Source organism: Peromyscus californicus, unplaced genomic scaffold (assembly GCF_007827085.1).
Source record: "Peromyscus californicus insignis strain IS unplaced genomic scaffold, ASM782708v3 Scaffold_12__1_contigs__length_115047231, whole genome shotgun sequence".
NCBI classification, from domain to species: Eukaryota; Metazoa; Chordata; class Mammalia; order Rodentia; family Cricetidae; genus Peromyscus; species Peromyscus californicus.
The window spans coordinates 57,252,070-57,274,503 of NW_026294413.1; the positions used below are offsets into that span (position 1 = coordinate 57,252,070).

The following is a 22,434-nucleotide window of genomic DNA, read 5'->3' on the forward strand; positions in this document are numbered from 1 at the left end:
GCCCACAAAAAGGGGTTTAAAAAGAGAGAGAAAAGAAAACCGCTAATAATTCCAGTACCTAGCATGAACTAACAGACCTCACTCAGCACATCGGATACTTAGATGGAAAACTTAAAAGACCCCTGCCATCAGATAGGTGGGAAGCCAAATTTCTAGAACATTCTACCCATTTGCAAAGAACAAATCCAGGAAATAAAGAAACTGGAGACTTGAAGTAAATGTTTCATTGGTCATGATGATCAAAAGATGACAATTAACACACACACACAGACCTTGTACCACCCACTGAAGGGCGGGTCTCACTCCATCCAGATGGCCTTGTCCTGCTGGCCCTGCAGCCATCACCCCACCTGGACTCTGCCTTTCACTCTGAACTTCTGCCTCGGTTCTCGTCTTCTCTCCACTCAGAACCTGGAGGCCGGATGTCCAGGCAGAGCTGTGAAAAGCGGGGGCCTTGGCCCAAGTCTTCAGTCAGTGGACAGTGTCACAATGTCCATGGGCTCATCTCTACCTCTCTTTCCACACTCTCTCCTTCTGTCCCCTCTCCCACCCCGTCATTGTTCCCCAGAAACAAATAGGATGGCTTCACTGGTCAATCTTTACATATACAAACACCAAAAGCAGAGGAAACGCCCCTTGGCCACCCCCCTCCCCCCAAACCCCAGTGCTGGGAGAGCAGCCAGCAGCCAAGGCTGCTGGAACCAGGTTGCTGTGGGAGCCGTCCGGCTGTCCTGGAAGCATCCGTGGCCTCTGGGCTTTACCTAGAGGCCTCTTCCTTCAGCTCCTTGTTCTTCCGCACCTCCTCTGCGTGCTTGTCCTGGGAAGAAAGGGAGGGACAAGGGCGGGTCACACAAGGCTGCCAGGGGAGGCCAGAGGGCAAGAGAACGGAAAGCAAAGGATGGTGACCACAGGCAGAGCAGAGCTGTCGACGAAGGCATCCTGAGAGGGGTGGAAGGAGGCAGGTAAGATGCAGGACACAGGTGTGTAAGCCTACAGAGCCCAGGGACCGGTGAGTCCCCACATCCTGTAGGGGATCCGCATCACAGTGGCTCCGCAACACTGTAGGCTCTCTCGACCTCCACTGGTCATTCTGGCACTTGGAATGGTCACTTGACTTAACTAATTATAAGGAGCCACTTGGTACAGCCAGTTTAAGGGGAATGGGAAAAGAACCAGCCCATTGCCAGCATCCCTGACACATCACAGATGCGGTATTTCTCTCCCGTCTCTTTAGCGTTGTCTTAAACTGCTAACTGCAGGAGGATTCTCAAGTTACATACTGACAGAGAACTGTCAGGAAATAGTGATTGGCACCAGACAATGGCCTCCCTTACATGCGTTGGGAGACAGTCTTCATGTGCTTTGCTTCATAACATAATCTAGCCAAAAGACTAATCTACCTTCCCACCCCCAGGCAGCTCTGTGGCCGGCATAATTCACCCAAAAGATAAGATCTGCCTTCCTGACCCCAGCCAGCTGTGTGACCCCAGCCAGCAGTGTGACCTTAACTGACTGTCTTATCTAACCTGGCCTCAAGTTCTTGGATCTTTCCAGTGGGACTGGAATGGGCAGCTGGCTCACTTCCAAAACTCCGTAACAAGTGTCCACTCATGGGACCATGCCACACCTGCCCTCCACATCATTTCAGCTCACTAGACAAATATCTGGGTCCTTGTAGGTCAGAAACATGTGTTTTTCTTATTTCTATTTCCCAGTCCCCATTGTGATACTCTACTCTGGTAAATGGTCCTTAATAGGTGCTCAAAGATCCCCCTACCAGATCCTGGTGTTCCCACATCTGGATGACAAATTAACTTAGAATAGACCCACTGAGACCACCAAGGTTCCTGAGATACAACTTCACCTACAAGTTTATCCCTCCAGAGGCCTTAGAAATTTCCACAGACTGAAAGCAAGAAGCGGTATGTCTGGTTCTCACACTCTGGTGTGTATCCCATGACCTGGAGCCCACAGTTCCTCAGACCTTGCCTCTAGAGAGCCAGACAGTAAGTCTGGGCTGGGTTTTCAATGCCTATGAATTCTGGTCATTACCCACACAAGAGCTAGCATAGATAGCGTTGTTAATGTTGAAGATGCTCCCGTCCTTGAAAAGAGATGTGGTGAAAAACCACATACCTAGCTCTCAACCTTGCCTCCTGCCTCCTCCAGCGAGTTATTATGAGTGGGGAATCAAGGTCTCAGACAAAAGATGTCCTCTCAAATGTCTGATCCGGCATCTTGATTCTCAGCATCTACTAGAAGCGCACAGCTGTCGTTCCAAATACGACCTTGCCTCCACCTCCACCTCTGTTTCAAGGGAGTTGGTATGCAGAGCCCTAGATTTCTGGCCTCTGCTTGCTTGGTCTCTGACGAACCTCTTGCTGATGAAAAGTTGTGAGACAATGCTGAGCTATTCTCTCTGAGGCAGGCAAGGAAACGGCCACTTGTAGCTGAAAAGCGGCCAAGGCCAGCTCTGCTGTGCTGTGTGAATCTCGGCGAATCATCTGACCTCTGGAATGGTTTCCTCATCTGAACTAAGAATGACACCTGTTCTGTTTACCTCCTAGACTTGTGGTGACTGTGCTAGTATAAATTGAAAGTGTTTTATAAACAAACTTTCAAGTGCTCTAATATAATCCAGTTTTGTAATTTGTTTTAGGCTGGGTCTGTAAGCCTATAACTCTCCCATCCAAACTCTTGTTTCTTCAAGAATTTGTCTTGAGACTGGGGCTATGGTTCAGTGGGTAGAGTGCCTTACCTTGCAAGCACGAAGCCCTGGGTTCAATCCCCAGAACTCCATAAAACAGACTTGGTGGCACACACCTGTAATCCCTGCACTTGGGAGGTAGGTGCCAAAAGATCAGAATTTCAAGGCTATTCTCAGCTACCTAGTCAGTTTGAAACCAGCCTTGGTTACATGAGACCCAATATCAAAAAGAAAAGGCAATGTTAGGTTTTTAACTGGAGAAGCCCAAAGTCAGACCCAGATCGTGTCCCTCCCCTGAGGCAGAAAAAAGAGTGAGAAGCCTTGTGGAATTGAACAGCAGAGCATGGGGCTGCCACCTACTGGCCAGCTCCAGAATCTGGGCAGCTCTCATCCCTGGATGAAGCCATATCTTTCTAGTAACTGTTGCCAAGGGCCTGAGGTTCTAGGTGGGTAGGCAGGAAGGAATAAGGACCACGCTGCTCACCATGGGACGAGGCCACCGATCGGTCCCGGGAGTCACCGCGCAGCAGGCGGCTCCTGGAAATAAAACACAGAGCTAAAGCTTCCCAGGAGCTGCAGGAGAAACTGAGGCAGCCTGGGACTCAGAGAATGAGGCCAGCATGTCTTCCAAAGAAAGACATGGAGGACCAACCCCAGTCTCTCACACCTCTCATATGCAGGTGACATTTTGGTTATTGACAAAGGCGGACCATTGGAAAAGCCTACTACTCTCTGGCCCTTATCGAGAGCTCTGGGGAGAATCCTCTTTCCTGCTTTACTGGCAGCCAAGCTTGTTGTGCCCCTGGCTCAGAGCCATGCTCAAGTTAGCATCTTTCATTAAGCCAAATCTGCCCATTCAAGGATGAAGCCAGAATGTGCAGACATATGTCTCTCCTTAGATACTTGCATTAGACAGGCTTTCTCCAGAAAAGAAGGGCGCAAGCAAGCTCCTGAGACAGTGAGACATATCAGTTGCAAAACTCTAGAAAGTCCCCCGAGGCCACCCAAAGTATGGTGTGTGCTTCTTGCCTGTGACTTCCCAAATCATACCCTTGGAACGACGAGGACCCTGCCTGATGGAAACATTTCCATTCCTGCAGAGGCTGCTTCCTCCAGAGTGATGCGTAGGTCACGTGTACTTGCCGCGGAAGGAATCTCCTGCCCAATCCAGGACCGCTTACCTTCTCTTGCAGGCGCTCCAACATGGCGGCCAGGTGGGCCTCCCGGTTCTCCTTATTGGACTCCATCTTCTGGGCCAGCTTCTCTTTTGCCATCTTGATGAAGTTGTTGTTTTCCTCAATGGCTTTCTGGATCACCTCTCGCTCGTGCTCTCGTTTCTCGGCTAGGTGCTTCAGGAGCTCCGCTTCCTGGTACTAGGGGAGCGCAAGAAAGAGAAAGACCCTTTAGGGTGGATTTCTACCGGAGCGACTTAACAGGGCCACACCCAGATGGGATCCATCCCTGAACCTGGTCCTCTGGCCCAGGAGCAGGAAGCAATGACACGGGACCCCTGCAAAGCTTTCCACCGTCTTTGACTTTATTAGCCCTTTTGTAAATAGCTTCTAAAGCTTTTTTCTCATTTTCATCATTCATTCTTTCACTCATTCATTCACAAATACTAAGTAATCGTATATTAACTTCAAGGCACTCACAACTCCAGACGCCTGGGAAGGCAGCAAAAAGCCTAGTAGAAATAAACGTGCATATTAATAAATAACTGAAACCCAGACCTGCATGTGATAAATGCCTTGGAGGTAAAGGGAGGGACTACAAGAATTCATCGGAGAAAGGTTTTTTTTGGGGGGGGGGGTTGTTTTGTTTTTTAAGATGAAGAAATGCTCACGATAAAATGGCATCTGAGTTGAGCCATGAGAATGGATGGGAAACAGGGAAGTTGAAGAGAAGGCCGGCTTGGAGAGGAATGTGACACCCTAAGCAAACTGTAAGCTCACCCAATGCACACTCGTGGTCTTGTCTTCTTCAAGTAATGTCTTAGTCTATGCCCAGCACTCAGGAGGTGCCATCTAAACATTCTCAGGTTCGCTACGCCCCCTTACCCCCTCTCAGGAACACCACCCCTCTCCTCCTTCTTGCTCACACCGGATGAAAGGAAGAGAGATAAGAAAGACCGGGCTGGGCTAACCTTCCTTCGCTCCTCAGCTGCTTCTAGTTTCTTCTGAATCTCTTCTAAGGATGGGTCTCGCCGTCGGGGGAGGGACGCGTTAAACTCGGGCACCCCGTCGAAGGAGGGTGGCTTCAGGATGACTTCAAAGGACTGGCCCGAGGTGCACTTGTTCAGCTCGATGACTTCCATGTCGGAGATGACGCACCAGTTCAGGTCCACCGTATCTGCTATAGAGGGCAGAGTTGGGGCTGCTCACCTGCCGAGGAGCGGCCGCGGGCCCCAACGAGCATGCGCACATGCACACAGACACAGGGAAGCTGGGGTCCCAAGGCACACCAATGACTAGGGTCTGGTGGATCCTGAACACTGGACCCTAAGGCCAGTGGCTTTGACAGAGTAAGGTTTGAGGATCCCTGGGCCAGGATCCCATGAGCTGTGATTTGTGATAGCAGCTGCAGGCAATGCCAGCCGCTGTTGTTCCTCGCTGGTGACAGACATCGGTTCATTTCACCCCGCGCCCGCCCCCAGCCCCTCCTTGCCCTGTCCCTCTGATGGCCTGTGAACCTCTCCCCTGGCTCCCGCCTACCCTCTTCTCTTCTTTCTCTCCAGTGAGCACTGCCTTTCCGCTGGCTTTGACCTTTCCTCCTACACTGTCTCCCACACCAGCCTAAACGGAAAAAAACAGTCTCAGGTCATCCACACGCCCGCCGCTCTCACCGACAGACCGAACCCATCCCTTCCTGGCAACCAGAAATGAAGAGATGACCTGTCTGTCCCCTGACCACTCCTTGTGAGAGCGTGGCCATCCAGTACTCTGTGACAGGGTCTGGGGACTCTGACAGCACCACTGTCACCAGGTAGGAAGTGCTCTTTCCACTTCGGGGCTGTTGGGAACATCACTGGCTGTCCCTAGAAGCCCTGCTCAACACACCAAGTGTTTGTTTTTGCTCTGTGTCATTATGGACAGAATCTCAGAACCTGTGTCTGGCTTGTCCTTGCATCCTCTGGGGGTGTCAATTTATTCGAGGAATGTGCAAAAGGGACCCTAGGAGCAAGTGCTTCAGGAAGGCCCTCTAGACCCCTGGCACTCCAGGCCACATCCCCTGGACTCAGACCCCTCAGGCTCTGGGAAAGAAGACACACGATGACCAGGACAGTTTTACGAGATGGGGGTCAACGGGGGAGGGCACCCACAAACACAGGACACAGAAGCCTCCACCCTTTCCTTTCCCGGCCGAGCTCCCACTTACCTGCGTACTTGTGGGATGATTTATTCAGGGGATCGGACAGGAAGCAGGAGCAGAACAGAGACACCAGTGGCAGCTCCTTCATCTTCTCCTTGTAGGCTACAAGAGAGCAAGTCAGGGAAGATGGGCCTACCAGCCCCAGAAGCCAGCGCTTCTGTGAGTCAGCCCAGGCTTTCTGGCTCCAAAGTACCGAAGCCTGGGCCACCTCAGGCTTGAAATTTGACCTTCCAACTCTCACAGCTGATCCCATTCTTCTGTCAATACCAAATGCAAAGTACCCTCTAGTAAAGACCCCAGGCGCCAGTCCCCACCCTGGTCCCCGATCTCCATCTCCTACTTCCACCCAAGGACAGACCATGGCTGCCTAAAGAATGAAGCGGTTAATACAGGGAGCTTCCTTGCTACTCTCCTTGTGGTCCAGGCCCACTCTAGAGGGAGTCAGACTGGGAGTCTCCTCAAACCTTCCCAACACAGGAATCAAACCAGGGCAGTGACTGTCCACAGAGCGGAAATGTACCCCTGACACCAGGAGTCTCCCTGGAGGTCACCACAGGTCATCCTGGGGGCCCCTGCCAGCCCTTCCCCCACCACACCCTGTTTTCTGCACAACATAAAAGACTCCCTCAGTACCAATCCCACAACATGCCAGTGCTCATTTTCTCTTAAAAACCTGAAAGCATGGTTTCAACACTATGATAAAGATATTATTAAAAAATTTTAAATAGTGCACAAACGAGCAAATGAGAAAGAAGAATTTAGCTGTGATCCCACCCAACACCCAGACGTGACTTGGCCTCTGCCTTGTCAACAGGTCTTTCTAGGCATCTGTAAGAGCACATGCACAGAGAAAGAGGGCTGAGGAGCTGGTAACATGCTTGCCTTGCAAGTCCAAGTTTGATTGTCAGCATTCACACGTAAAAGCCACTGGCAGGCAGGAACAAGAAGATCCCTGACGTTCACTGGCCGGTCAGTTTAGCCGTATCAACAAACCTCAGACCAATGAAAGACCCTTTCTAAAAACAACAAGATGAATGGGTCCAGAGAAACGGCACCTGAAGTTCTTCTCTGACCCCTACACGCATGTGGACAGACACGTTTGCCAGGCACAAACGTGTGTCATACATACACACGCGTCTCAGCACACATGAACACACACAGAGAGAGAAATGGCTTATGCTATAGTGTTCATCACTGAGTGGGTGCATATACCTACCTGCGAGGGTCATGTTGGCTGGAATCTGGTGGTTGGGTTGACTGAAAGTCACAGCGAGTGTTTATTGCCAGCTCAGAACACGATCACAACCCTAAGGAAGAGAGAAGAGTTCACATTGACAGACCTTTCTAAGCACTGAGGGAATGTTGGGGATACTGTATCTGCTATGACCTCCAGGTCCTCCCGTCTCTGGCTTTCACTCCCCACTCATCCTCCTCCACATCTGCCCAGGAAGATTCAGTTCACACACCAAGGATCCCTTCACAACTGACTCAAGGCCTCGGAGCATGTAAATATGGGGTCCCCCAACTTCATCTCTCAGGGCGTTTGTCTGTCTCCCTGTGCAATGTAATAACCTGGCCCAAGGTCAGGGTGAAGGGGAGAGGCAAGTCCTCTGTAGGAATTGCTTGGAAATGTCTATAAATCCGACATCTGTCTGACCTACTCCAGCCAACTCTGACAGGAATCGAGTAGGAAGAGGGCAGAAGAAGTGAAACCTGCTTTGAGACACCTTCCTACTTCCCTGTCCTCCAAGAACTACCTACCAGCTTGATCCCTTGACTCCACTGAAAATGACCCTGGACCACGAGGGAAGACACACTTCGGCATACCATCATGATAAGTACGTTAGCCCAGAGACATGCATGGGTATGTGAGACCATCTTGGGATTGAAGACAATATAGGAAGAAAGGAAAAGTCAAGAAAGGAGATAGAAAGGTCAAGGAAGGAGCACCTGTGAATACCTGGGAGATGAGAGGGAACAGCGCGCCACTGAGGACCAGCGGGGAGTGCTTGGCAAGGAGACTGTTCGGTATTTGGCCACCTTTATGGTCACTGTGCCAGTGGAGAGTGATGTGAGCCAAGAGGCTATCACTACATTCCTTCATCCTCAGGAGGCACAGAGGCTTGACATCCCTTTATTTAGATAGTGAGTGTGTCTCCCCTCTGGGGCCAAGGCCCATGTAGACGGGAGGTCCTGGGGGAGCAGTGGGTCCAGTTCCAGCCTCAGACTAGGGCAGAGTTGATGGCAGGTGCCATCTCACCCTGTCACGCTGCATACCTAAACCTTGCACTCTCTGTCTTCATTCTGCACGGACTTGCACTTGTGAAATGGGACAAGTTCTACCCAGCACCCAGAACCCAGGAAACGCCCTTCCTCTGCCCCCTGCATCAAGGTGGCTCTCGCCAGCCATGCAAGTAAGGATATTGCCCCCTGTTTGTCAAGACTCAGAGAGAGTAATCGAGCACAGATTTGAAGCAGCAAAACCCAGCTGCCCTTAGAGGGCTCTGTTCTCCATTTTCGAGCCAAAAACCCTGCCAGAGCTTTCTTCTGCCAGTACAATAGGCCTTTTCTCCATGGTGTCAGGCTGGTCCTGATGGTACCAGTGAATCCCTGAATATGGAGATAGGCCTGGTGCCTGAGGACAAAGTCCTTGATCATGAGAGCAGCATTCATTCAGGTCCACAGCAATTGAAAAATAGATTGACTAGATGAGAAGCATTGGGAAGGGGAGGCAGGGACCTAAGACCCTGGTTAATGAATCAGAAGGGGAGATGGGAACAGGGAGAAGAGGAAGAAAATGCGATGCAGCTGTGTGGGGGCGTGTCCTTAGCCTGGACTGGAATGACAAGATCCTACACACATACAACGCTTTCAACTCTCTCCCAGTTGATCTTTCCACAAACCTAAGTTGTGCCAACAAGGCAGACACCATCATCTTTGCATTCAGGTGAAGAACCTGCAGCTCAGAGATGTTAAGATACCTGCCTAGGGTCACAAAGCTCTAAAGGGGTCAGCATGGGTCCAGACCCAGAGCTTCTGAATTACACGTTCCTCTCTAGTGGCCAATGGAAGAGCGAGATGCCTGCACTTGTCCCTTGTGGTCCCAAGGACACAGAAAAAGCCAGTCTAGCCTGGAAGTGGGAGGGAATTTTTTTTCACATATATACATAAGTGCTTTCCATATGGGAAAATCTGGGCTATGAGTCATGGGAACTAGAGTCTGTTGGAAAGCTAGAGAAGAAAGACCAGGGCAGGGATCGGGGAGGTGACAGAGTGGCAAGATCTCAGTTCTCTGAGGTTCAAGCTTGCACAGTTAAAACTCACAGTCACAGAACATCTACTTTATTACACACTCACTCCAAGTTTCACAATTGCCTTTTGGGGGGGTAGAAAATCTTTCTCATAAATGAAAGTGTCAAGGCTCAGAAAAATAAGGTGACATTTCTAAGCCCATTTAGTGCCTTGGGTTGGATAAGGAGTGTGCACATACCCTCACATTACAAATATGCTTTCATGTGGAGAAAGGACCATTGCAGATGTGACTGACAACTTCAAGATGAGAGCATCCCTGACTACCCAAGTGGGGCTTATGAGCGACACCTGTGAGGACAGAAGCAGAGATCAGAATGATGCAGCCGCAAGCCAAGGAATGCCTAGAGACACTGAGCTGGAAGATGCAAGTAAGGATTACCCCTAGAGTCTTTTGATAAGTTGGTTTTGAACTTGTACCCTCCTGCTATGTGGTTGGGCATGCGCCTGCCCCAATAGTCTCAGTACATGACAAACCCATGATTCCTCCACTACATCTCAACAGCTAGTGTGTGCACATGGCCTGATTTGTTACTCAATATAATCTGTGTACGTGGACCCAGAGCTACAGGGGACCCTTCAAAACTCTCATGCTAACACATCATTTCCATTGTAGTCAAGAACCATGAGGCACTCTGAGAAAGGCTACAGCGGATACCATAGGCAACCATGCTTTCTGGAGAGCCCAGCAATGCAAACCAACATTAAGCCCCTGGGGGTGGCAATCACAGTAGGGAGCCTGGCTTTCCCCATTATTAGCTTGTGACATCAGTGCTTGGTGGCAGCTAGTCAAATCCACCTCCCCCAGCACTCCGCCTGTGGTGTGGCTCCTGCTCCACAGCTATGGTCATGTCACCGTGTCATAACAACACACAGCCTAGAGGTAGGGACTGCTGGGTGTGCCCACAGCTGCCAGGAAGAGAAGTAGGGAGTGTGCACAGGTCAGAGCACAGAATGCTAGAACTCATGGAGGCAGCAGGAAGGGGCAACAGTGGCCAGCAGAGGGGCGAGGCAGAGCTTACCTATCAGGAAGAGACGTTACCTGTGACATCAAGGATCTGAGCATCAGAGGGCAGCCCCCATGCTAGGCCAGATCCATCCCAAGCCTCTTCCCGTGCTTACTGTTAAGGCAGAGGCCAATCCTAGCCCTTCAGCAGCCCCTAAGGAAGGCAACCAGCACACTGAGCTCTAATGACCAATGTGACACAGTCACTCAACAGTTGCCACAGGAATAATAAGGGTTCAGGATGGTGGTTTCTGGGATCCTGCACAGAGCATGATACAAACTGGTTGGTCAAAAGTAAGAGTCTCCTGACCACCCAGGGCCCAAGCTGCAGGGACTGAGCCAGGGTAGCAAGTGATGAGAGGGCTCAAGTGTCTGCTGTCCAGGTCAAGAAGACACCTTAGCTCAAGCTGGGGGGCGGGGGGGCGGGCATTATATAACATGGCCTCTTGTGCCTAGAACCATGCAGGAGCTTTGGAACTTGGCTGTGCTGAAGTGTGAATTATGCATATTCAAGAACAGAGGAGACTCGTTGGGCTGCCTGCAGCCTGCCTTGAGTGTCAGAATAGGAAGAGGAAGATGGCGGACAGACACCTCCACACCATTGAAGGGGTTTATATCTATCTATTCCATTTTCAAGCCATTGACATCTTTTCACTGAGAACCAAGATGGATGGTGATGCTGAACGTGACTTCCTGCTTTGTTCCAGAAGAGTCACAGATATATCTCAACTTAATCTAAGATAATGAGGACATTGAAGCTCAGCGATGTTGAGTATATTGCACCAAGTCATATAGGTCATAAGGTGCTGAGCTGGGAGTTGAGTGGGTGTGTGTTTCATGGGAAATCTTCTGTCTTCAGGATCTACCATTATGGCCAAGAGGTGTGTCTGGTGGTACCAACTTAGGGACAAGATTAGGAGGGGTGATTGGAAGTCATGGCCAGGTTCAAAGTATTGGGAACCTGCCTAGATCGAGTCACACTCCGGAGTCACACCCAGCACTGTTGTCCCATTTATAAACTGATCCTCACACAGTGCCAGCATCTAAGTGGTTGTGTATGGAAACACAGCTGCACTAGCGTATTTAATAGAATAAATCTGTGAGTGATATCACGCACCCAAGCAACCAGGCCACCAAGAAGACAATCAGACATAGCAAATGAAACAAATTAAGTGGGTGTGGTTGATGGTGAAGAGGCAGAGTCAAGGCTGTGGACTGGAGAGGAACCTTCTAGCTGGAAGAGAGAAGAAAAAAATAGCTGAATTGGAAAGATGGAGCCCTTCACATGATATCAGAAACCAGGTAGACAGGCAATCATAGGGCTGATGGCTCCTCATAAGGAGCGTATGAGACCTCCCAGTGACACCTAGATGAGGACTATCATGTTTGGTGAGAAGCCAGATCGTCCCAAAATACTGTATTGCACTTGACTACCCACCCTTACTCTGCCCAAGATGTCAATGCTGTGCTCACTGGGGACAAGGGATCCTGAGGTTACACTGTGAGTTATTGGTAGAGGAAGAACCAGAATATGGTCCTGGGTTCCAATGTGTGAGCCTTTCTCCTTTGTCCTGGGCCCCTTTCACCTTCTTGAATGGGACAACAGCCCACATCTGGGTCTGCAGCTGCCCTCAGGATAGAAATGGGTTCCTAGAAACGATGCTGTTGTAGGATATTGTGGAAGGACCAAGGCTCTAGGCTTTCTGAGATCAGTTAGTGACCTGGAACCACAGGAGTGTGCTGAGTGCTCCAGAGAGACGTGGCCACTTACCCTGTATATGTCCAACCCTGGAATGTCTCAAACTGCCCAGACAGTGGGCAGAGCAGACAAGTATTTTGTCTCTGTGAGAAATGCCCAGCTATTGCTACTGGACTGTTTAGAAACCCACGTGGACTATTTCTGAGGGATCAGCAGTTAATGCGTGTCCAAGTGGTTTAAATAGAGCTGTCTCTGGCAAGGGTTCTAGAAGACAAATATAGGGATTCTGGCGCAGATTCAAGATGGGAACTTCGTGGGCGTGGATGTAATGAATTCTAGCCTGGCTCTTCTAACCACAAGAGTGCAGAAAGAGGCCGTCCCGGGCTGACTCTATTCTATGTCCTGATGCCATGTGCTGGCTGCCCTGGTGACTTCACTGTCACATATCTTCACTTTGGGCTGAAATCATGGTCCCACAGAGGAATAGCCTTGCTTATCTCCTGCCATCTCAAGTCTCTGATTGGCAGTGTGTGTTTTATCTGTATCTAAAAATCAAAAGGAGATAATTTATTTTTTCATGAATGTGGTTTTCATTCTTTCCACACTATTGAATACTGAATGCTATGCCAAGCCCTTTCTTGGGTACTGGAACAGCCACAGATAGTTTGGTGCTGGAGGGAAAATGAGTGGTTAGGGCCTCTGGGAGTTCTGCTGGGGCCCTTCCAGCCTCAGGCAGATCCATGCAGAACCTGTATCCTTAAGGGAGAAAGGTGAGAGAGTACCACGAAGCAGGGACAAGTAGGACATGCGGAGGGGACCTGGTAGACAAAACATGGTATGAGTGGCTGGCTTTGGAGACTGTCACTGTTGAATCACCCAATGAGTGCTTCTAAGGGCTCCAGCAGAAAGTGACACCAGGCTCATGGTCAAGAACTCCTCGAGAATGCATAGCAGATATCAGAAGGAAGCCTCAGGTGCACTTCGAGGACATTGCCCTGCTAACAGCAGAACCCTGGAAATCAGAGTCTGCCAAGGCCTTGGAGCTCTAACAGCCATGCTGAGAGGCAAGATGGGGATGGGGAACCACAGCCGGAAAACCTACAGCCCCAAATAATGCACTGTGAAGGGACATCTTGGGCTATTTTTATTCCCAGTTCAATACATGCAGAGGAATCGCTGCCAGAAGTCAAGTTCAGGGCAGGAGTTTCCATTCAGGTATGCTAGCTGGAATGCTAGAAGTATGGCCTAGACACAGATAAGGAGTCAAAGACACTTGTGGGCATCTGTGCGTGGAGCAACACTCGTGACCTCATTCCTAACAGCAGCAATGCAGATGTTTAATAGCATGCATAGTATACCACACATTTCCCAGTGTGTATGTATGTATGTATGTATACACACACACACACACACACACACACACACACACACACACACACACACACACTTATACACAGTGCCACATGGCCTTAACATTACATGTCAGGAACAGAGAATCAATCACTCCTGATGTCTACCACTTAATCCTATCAGCATTTCCTTCTAGGGTTTCTCTCCCCTACCCCTAAGTTTATTATGTAGTTGTAATCATTTCACCCTTCCTGAATCCTTCAGTACAGATACCAGACACCCATTTACAAGATGATCATCTGGGGGAGGGGCGAGGAACAAAGGAACAAGAAAATACCCCTCCCTGTCATTTTTTAAAAAGCATTTGGGTTTTGTTTTGTTTTGTTTTTTGTTTGTTTCTTTCTTTCTTTTAGTATTTACACTCTATTCCTGACAGGAGGAAGGAAGCCATGGAGATATACGTATCCACCCACACACATATGTCCTTTCCACTCTACCCCTATATCCCTCCCACCCTACCCCTACACACGCACATTGCCTCCTTAGCCTCCTCACCCAACAGAGTCAAATCTAGTAACCTCTGCCATCCATTGCGACTGTATGTCCCTCCCACAGGGGCCTAGAGTCTGACCCTCTGCACTGTAGAGGATCAGGGGGAAGTGGCAGAGAAAATGGACAGACCTGAGGGGCAGAAGCCTGCACGTGGCTGGCCTGATTTATGGCGACTTCCACAGGAAGGATCTGGCACAGAAGGGTGTGGGACAGAGCACTGAGTTTCCGTGGCTTATCTGGGGACTGGATCTTGAAGTCCTGGCCAAGTGGGACACAAAGACAGGATCTTTGTGTTTCAGGGGGGAAATAAAACAAGGTTTTCTTTGGTGATAATCTTGATCATTCAATATCCAGGTGTTTAAAATCAAACACACAGGTAGATTTGAGTTTTCCCCTTCTGTCTATGTGGCTGGCGTGGTACAGAGACCCTCTCCTCTCCTTACCATCTCCCAGCTGCTCTGATTTCCTTGTCCCACATGTCTGCCTTTGCTGTTCAACCATCTTATTCTCTGTATCTGTTTCTCAGTCTTTGATGCCGGGTTTTGTTTTGTCTTAAACACCAGCAACTAAACCTCGTGCATGGTTGACAGCGCTCCGCCACTGAGCCACATCCCTACATCTCCATCCTTCTTGCTTAAGCATCAGCCAACCCAGTTCCCTCCTACAAAGCAAATGTGGTTTATGGGGATAGTTAAGAGAGGACAGGTAGCGAGCCTCACTTAGACCTTAGATACCTCTTCTCTCTCTCTCTCTCTCTCTCTCTCTCTCTCTCTCTCTCTCTCTCTCTCTTTATTTCTCTCTTTTTTCTTGCCAAAATGAAATCTAAATATTCATTATATATCCAAACCAAAGTAGAAGACACTCCCACTTCCCAGTCCCCCTCCCCCTCTTTCTTGTCTTTGGAAGACACATCCCAAGAGCTTCCTTGGATGTCTAGAACCAGAGACAATGCTGAACTCTCTATACACTATGCCCCATTTCTACACATGTATACTTAGAATAAAGCAGAATCTATATGGAGGCATGATTAAAGACCAACAACAGCAATTATAAAAGAAAACAATAATAACATGATATTGGTAAAAGTTACTTCAAACTCCTGAATTGCTTTTTTTTTTTCCTGGAAATTCCCATTTAATATTTTTGGATGTAATGCATCTTGGGTAGCTGAGACAAAGGAAGGTAAAATCATGAATAAAGAGGCAATTGTGGTATATCTATTCAACAGTGTGCTGGGTGTGCATGCTATACGGTCAAACTTCTCTAGTTTTAGGAATCCTTCAGAGCACACCATTCCCCTGAATAAACATCCTTTCTGGTTAGACAAGACTGAGATTTCATTGTAACTTTGGGTCACTTAGCTGGTACCTGGGAGCAGGGGCACACAGTCCACAACATGGATGAAAATGGGAGAACAGCATGCCAAATAAAATAAGCCAGAAAATGTGTGGTTCCATTGCTAGGGGGCACCTGGCGGAGCCACATTCAGAGGTGGAAATGAAGGAGTGTTTAATCGGTACACTGTCTCACGCCTGCAGGATGAAAATATTCCGGAACATTGCATGGACAACATTGTCGACTTAAAACAATGAAGATAGTCACTTTTGTGTTGATTACATTTTATTACAATTACATTTTTTAAACTGAAAAAAATGTTCAGCCTAGTGAATTTTTCATCAATGTGTAGGCTTGGGGCTAGAAGAGACAATCAGAAGTTACTTAGTCCAATGATCCTCAACTATTTATTGCCTGGAATCCATAATAAAAGCTAGATTTTATGCCATGAGCCAGCATATGAATGCCAAGACAGAAACATATATGTGTATTTGGATAGAACACACACACACACACACACACACACACACACACACACACACACACACACATATATATATACCTAGCTAAAAATATAGAACTAAAAAGGCACAAGAAGCAGTAGCCATTATATGAGGTGTGTTCTGTCTTTTTTCCTACTCTGTTCTGTCTAATTTTATTTTTCAAATATCAGTTACATTCTACAAAATTGATTTCACTATCCAATGTTGGATTTCAGCCTGCAGTTCAACAGCCCTGGTCTGGATTACCCCACACACACACACACACACACACACACAGTAGAGATGTCCAGTATCTCTCTGCTGGGTGGTCATCCAGCTCCCCCTGAATGCCATCAGTGATGGGGATCTTACTTTCTACAAGGCTGCAGGCTCTGTGATGAACCTTCCTAGCAGATAAAGCTCCCAAATCACTTCCCAGTTGTTCTAGATGTGACTGGGTGGAGCTGGGGAAAAGTAGAAGTCTAGGACCAGGTGGAGGGATCTGGTCAGCTTAGGAAAGGACAGAGAACACAGCTCTATCCACAAGGCAGGGAGCAAGGGGGGCTGGAGGCAAGACCAGGGGACTGGGAGGTCGTGGCTGCCTTCTGGCTCTGCATTGACCTGCCCCCTCTGCCTCTGCTTCCCTCCACCGCTATCATTATTTCCACATCTGGTGCATGATCTCATCACCCAAGCACCCACCCCAGGAGAACTCTCCTCCCCGCGGGGCCCCAGCCTTAGGGGAGACAGATTCCAACACATTCCATCTCCACCCTATGCCCCTCAGAACTCCAGCAGGCCATTGCCAGATCATCCCATCAGCTGTCCTCTTGGTGTTGGGGCATGGGGTATCCCTGCCTGGGGTCTTCAGACAGGGTGACCTAAGGCTGTCTGACCTAGCCTCTGAGGTATCCCCCAAAACTGTCCAGGTTGAGGACAATGAGGCTCTTAGACACCTAACTGTGTTCCTGGGAGAAATAAAACAAAGACAGGGCTGCCACGTGGGGACGCAGCTATCCGCTGGACATCAGAGCTCTGGATCCCTGGATGAGGAAAAAGAGGGGGAAAGGATGCTAGAGCTCCTGGCTGGGGTGGTGGGCTGAGCGCAAAAGGGGCTGGCTGTGACTGGTCGAGGACCAGAGAACCTGGGTGTGGCTGTCCTGCCCGCTGGCATCCTCTGCCTTAGAGCCAGTTGCGGAGCCAGTTAGAATTAGGTTGACCTCAGGGTGGGGCGGGGCAAGCGAGAGGGGATGATCTCACTGTATCCTTCAGGCCGAGAGAGAAAAGTAAGGCTGCACAGAGCTAGGGGAGAAAGAAAAGACTGTGCCTCCCCCCAAAAAAAAAACAAGAGCAAGAACGGAAAGAAGAGATGAGAACGTCAAAAGCGGAGCTTCTTCAGCTCGAATACGGGGTCCTCAGTCAGAGCAGCCTCCGAGGAAGCTGAGCTCCAACAAACCTTCTTCTCTCAAAAGCACATTTTTTTCAATTGCAGAAATAACATGAACCTCCACGACATGTCTCACTCCTCTGGAACAAAAATGATGCCCAGAGCCCACCCTCACTCCTCCTCAAGCACCATCATTTTGCCTTACCCTGCTTCTCCCCCAGGATTTGACAAAGTTTAATCGACTGAGTGAACCACGGGCAGCACAATAGACACCAAGCCCTTGTCTCTCCCCCTCCCTGGCTGCTGCTGTTTCTTCCTTTCGTTTGAAAAACCCCCCGATTATCCGCCTCTCAGTTCTACTTACCTGCAGTCCAGTTTCCAAAGAGAGCTGTTCTCTTCTCACTCCCTCAATTAGTGGTACCCTAGGCTTCTCTCAACATCAGCACCACTGCTGGGCTCTCGCCATGACATCACCTCCGAGCTCCCTGATTGGCTAACAGTGGGTTGCTTGGCAATTGGACAGTCTCCTCTGGTGGAGCAGGGATTGCCTGAGTGAGTAACTCTTAGCAGGCTGGGGAGTGGAAGATGATGTCAGACAAAGAGCCTGCTTTCCCCCCGCTGCCTGTGGGGCTGGGGAAGCAGAGGGGGTGAGCATGGCCAGGAGGCAAGAGAGAGGGTGTGGTACCGCGAGGTGGGGGTGCAGGCACAGTTTGTGAGCTAGGGGAAGGATGAATGGCTTGCAGAATCTTTAGCTCTCCAAATCTGGAGGAGGGAGAATATGGAATCTAGAGGAGCAATAGGAAGAACAGATGAACCCTAAAAATAGCCCCCCTGAGAACTTGGTGCCTGTTCCCAGCTCCATCAGAAGAACTGACACACGTGAAGGGTGGTTTAGATGGCAGGGAAAGGCTGCGAAAATCCCAGGTCCAGGAACCGCTGAGGGCTCCGGTCTCACAGGTGTCCCGGGAGAACAGGGTTTCCCTCTGGCCTCCCTCAAAAACATTGCTCGGTCTCTTCTGCAGAATCTACCTAGTACCACTGTGCCCTGCCAGCCCACTCAGGCAGCCTGAGCCAACCAGAGGGAGCCACAGGTAGGAAATTAAACTGGAGACCATTACACCAGGGCTATTCCTAAATGTGATGGATTCCTGGGGGGCATCAATGGGTCACTGGTGATGGCTTTCCTCAGGAACTGAGGGGACCCTCTATACAGATGCATCAGCTGTTCACACACCGCCTGTCAGCTGCAGACAGCAGGCGCAGCGGGAAGAACAAGGGCCCCATGGAGCAAGACACTCCCTCCAAGTGCCTCTCCCTCTGAAGCCCCTGCTATGCATTCTCTATCCTCGGGTACTATCACCTAGCCTTGCTGCACGTCCTTTTCTTTGAAGGGTGTAATATTTTGTGATAAAATAAGAAAAATGTAAAATTTACTCTCTTACCTCCTTACAAGGAGACAGTTCGGTGGCATTATACAGCCACCATGTTGCATACAGACTGCCACCACCCATCTTCAGCACCCTTTCATCCCTTCAGCCATAAATCCACCTTCCCTAACCTGTCTCCTGCACAACTCAATAAAGCTTGCATGTCCTGTGCACCTAGTGTGAGCAAATCATATGACATCTGTCCCCCCTCCCCCGTGGCAGATTTCCTTTGTTCACATGTTTAAATGTCTTTGAGGCTCATTCGTTTTAAGGAAGGTTTGTTGAGTACCAAATGGCATTGGGGATCCTCATCCTCTACCACCCCATAGACTGAGAACACACAAATTACCTTGAATCCAGCTCAGACTTGGAGGAGAATTTTTTTTTTCTCTTTGCTTGTTGTTGTTTGAGACACAGTCTTGTTAGGTAGCCTTGATTGGCCTGAAAAATCACTATGAGACCAGGCTGGCCTTGAACTCACAGAGCTCCACCTGCTCCTTCCTCCTTTTCATGAGTGTTGGGATTAAAGGAATGCACTGCCATGCCCCGTTTTGAGATGAGGTTTTAACAGCAATAGCATTGGTGAGTCAAGTGTTGGCTGCAGCATACAACACGTATGGCATGTGCTCACTGTACAGACTGTCCTGGAGACTAAGCAGAGACTCTGGCCCTGGCATTCACCCCTCACCTGCTCCCCCAACACAGCCAAGACACACAGGTTGGCTTCTCTGTACTCAGCACCCTGTGTTGCTCTGCAAGGGTCCCTTGTGGACACAGATCTCCAAACCCCTGACTTTACATCAGGAGGAGAGGTCGACCTTATGCTGCTTGGGAGTGGTTGAGACAGGAGTGTGCCTGCCTTTGGGTTTCAGAACACATTTGTTTGTTCTTTCAGGCATTATCCTTAGCAGTGCAGCCAGGGAAGAATGCCATCCTTACTGAAATTCAATAAGAACTGCCACCTGCCACATGGACCCTCAAGTTCCCAGCTCAGACTCAGAGGCGTCCCTTAGCTTACCAGACTGGGGTCCAAATTTAAGCAGACCACAAAATGTGCCTACAGTCTTCCCTCCCCCAGTCTGCCCTTCCCAGCCTGAGGAGTCTGGACCTCCACACGCAGATTGGCTAGCTCTGGAAAGCGAGGGAGGGGGAGCAAAGAGAGTGGGTTGCCATGACGATGGCAGCCAATCAGATATCTGCTGCTACTGAAAGAGGGAAAGGTGGTCTGAGTGGCCCTGCCTGTGAGGGAGGGTGGGATGGAGGAAAGGGGAGGGTGAAGAGACAGGTCATCACTACCCAAGGCAAAGAGCAGGGGTGGAGGAGGGAGGTGGGCAGAGGGTTGCTCCTTTTCTAGAATTATCTAACTATTGCTTGAGTGACAGGCTATGATGACACACACACACACACACACACACACACACACACACACACACACACACACAGTCACTCTGTAGCGGATTCCCCATACCATTTATAACAAAGACACTTCAAACAGTGCACCTGTTAGGGCGTAAGGCCTCAATCTGAATTTTGAGGCACAAAGAGTAGGAAAATCATATTAGAAAGAAAGAGAAAGGTATGCCAGGTAGAGCCACTGTCAGAAGTCTCAGTGGATGTCTCCCCACCCCCGAGCTGAGCTGATATAGAATGATAAACAAGGAGAAAGGCTCCATTACTGCAGAAAAATATACCACGCATCAAGCTCAAAGAAAGCCAAGGCCACAAAAGAAATCAGTGGAGTCAGAGCTAGGAGGTTAGCAGGGTAAGAGTGAGGCCGGAGGCAGGTGGAGAAGGCTGGGTGGAGACGGCTCCTCTCACACCGCTCAGCTGAGAAAGGCAGGTTGCAAGAGGCTGTCGCTGTACCTGCCAAGCCAGCTTCAGTGTGAGCCAGAGAGCCAGCAACCAGTGCTCCAGCTGCAGCAGCTGGACCTCAGGCAAAGACTGTGGGGCCCAAGATAGGCAGATCTGCACCCTGGTCCCTGCACTGCCCCCTGTCATAGCTCAGACTGTACGTGACGGGACACTCAGCACTCAGATCTCCACCTGCTGCCTGATGGCACCGTGGAGACCCAGGTCATGTATGTCTAACCAGGAATCCCATGACAGGTGCCTCTCAGTGAACTGACTCACCGCCCTTGTCGAAGAAGAGCGCCCAGTCACCTCTGCATGCATCTGGGGTAGTTCTGCTGAAGACCCATAGGACAGTCAACCTCTGGAGCCTCCGTGTAAGCCAGACAGCTAGCAACCAGTGCTCCAGCTGCAGCAGCTGGACCTCGGGCAATAGGATCAACCCTCAGGAAATAGGATCCTAGCCTGACACGAGAGTTTAATGAATCTGAAAATCTTGTGTCCACTTGGCTCACACCAGTGCAGTAGCTAAAACTCTACATTGTAAGTGGGTGGTGCTTGTCCTCCTTTGCTTACAACGAGGCTAAGGTCTGAGGGTTTCATTATGCAGACTTGGTTGAACTGAATGTTGTCAGTGAGTTTCTCGGTGTGAATAACAGCATGTACATATGATGTCATTGTTAAATGTGAACGCTTGTCTCACTGGAAGAGTATCTGCTCTGACTCATGAGCCCTGTGACACTTTAAATTCTCTTTCAGCCAGCAGAGACACAAATAAACTCAGCTCCTTCACCTTTAAGCCTTGCTGGATGGCGGGAGCCACTGATTTATGCGGACTGTCGGATTCGTAAACTAAGTCAGAACAGTTCAGGTTTATAACAAAAGCAGACTGTGTTTATAAAAGACTGCTCTTTTCAAGGAAGCGAAGACCTGTGTGTCATGGAGAACAGCACGTGGCACAAAGAAAGGCCTCAGAGAATGTCAGATCTTGGTACTGTCCTTACATATAGGGCAGATGACCCATGAATGTTAGGCTTACAAGAAACAGAAACTCGCTTCAAACCTGTGAAAAACACACATACACATTTTTGTTAAAACATAACAGTAAAATATTTTATTATTAAACACACAATCCAACTAGAAAATGGACAGAAACTATGGAGATACATACATACATACATACATATATATATATATATATATATATATTTTTTTTTTTAGTGAAAATATACAGACCACCAATTACTTTTCTGTTGCTATATAAGACACCATGACCAAGGCAACGTACAGAAGAAAGGGTTGATTAGAGCTTACGGTTCCAGAGGGATAAGAGTCCATCATGGCAGAGAACTGTGGCAGCAGGAGCAGCCGAGAGTTCACATCTTGATCACAAACAGGAAGCAGAAAGTGAACTGAGAGTGACTTGAGGTTCTGAAACCTCCCTCCCTCCCTCTGTGACACATTTCCTCCATCAAGACCACAGCTCCTAGATTTTCCCAAACAGATTTATTTTTTCTTCGTGTGTGTGTGTGTGTGTGGGGGGGGGGGGGTGTCCACAGGTGTACATGCACACAAGTGAGTGCAGGTGCCCATGGAGGCTGGAAGAAGTTGTTGGATCACCTGGAGCTGGAGTTACAGATAGTTGTGAGAACTAGGATCCTCTGTAAGAATAAGTGTTCTTCACTATTGTGCAGTCTCTCCAACACTTCATTATAAACTTATTAAAACAGCTGAGGTTGATGGACACTGTGGTACGTGCCTGCAATTCCAGCATGCAGAAGGCTGAGACAGGAAGATCTTGAGTTTGAGGCTGACCTGGGCTAAATAAAGAGACTCTGTCTCAAAACAAAACAAAAGTCAAACCAAAACAACTACAAAATAATAATAAATAAATAAATAAATAAATAAATAAATAAATAAATAAATAAAGGCTTTAAAAATACCAAATTCAAGTAAGAATGCA

The 22,434-nt window shown here is 49.1% G+C and overlaps 1 protein-coding gene across 7 annotated transcripts; it reads right to left on the bottom strand.

The window, feature by feature from the left end:
- Window positions 1-209: 209 nt before the first annotated feature.
- Stmn4 (stathmin 4) lies at window positions 210-17,675 on the bottom strand. Of its 7 annotated transcripts, XM_052732886.1 has the most exons (8): window positions 17,561-17,675; window positions 7,293-7,383; window positions 6,083-6,178; window positions 5,419-5,499; window positions 4,851-5,059; window positions 3,889-4,080; window positions 3,192-3,244; window positions 210-817 (listed from the first exon to the last, which is right to left on the bottom strand). In XM_052732886.1, the coding sequence occupies exons 2-7, from the start codon at window positions 7,303-7,305 to the stop codon at window positions 3,224-3,226; spliced, it is 612 nt and encodes a 203-aa protein (XP_052588846.1). In that variant the 5' UTR covers window positions 7,306-7,383; window positions 17,561-17,675; the 3' UTR covers window positions 210-817; window positions 3,192-3,223. The 7 variants fall into 7 exon arrangements, with proteins under 7 accessions (XP_052588846.1, XP_052588849.1, XP_052588851.1 ...); XM_052732889.1 differs by lacking the exon at window positions 5,419-5,499 and having other exon boundaries at window positions 17,561-17,674; XM_052732891.1 differs by lacking the exon at window positions 5,419-5,499 and having other exon boundaries at window positions 4,851-5,056; window positions 17,561-17,672.
- Window positions 17,676-22,434: the final 4,759 nt, after the last annotated feature.

Bases quoted from the DNA above. Each gene is read 5' to 3' on its own strand.
- Stmn4 (XM_052732884.1), bottom strand. The intron at 4,081-4,850 runs GTTAGCCCAGCC...GCGCTCCCCTAG, and splicing joins CAGCTGAGGAGCGAAGGAAG to TACCAGGAAGCGGAGCTCCT. The intron at 818-3,888 runs GTAAGCGGTCCT...CTTTCTTCCCAG, and splicing joins TGGAGCGCCTGCAAGAGAAG to GACAAGCACGCAGAGGAGGT.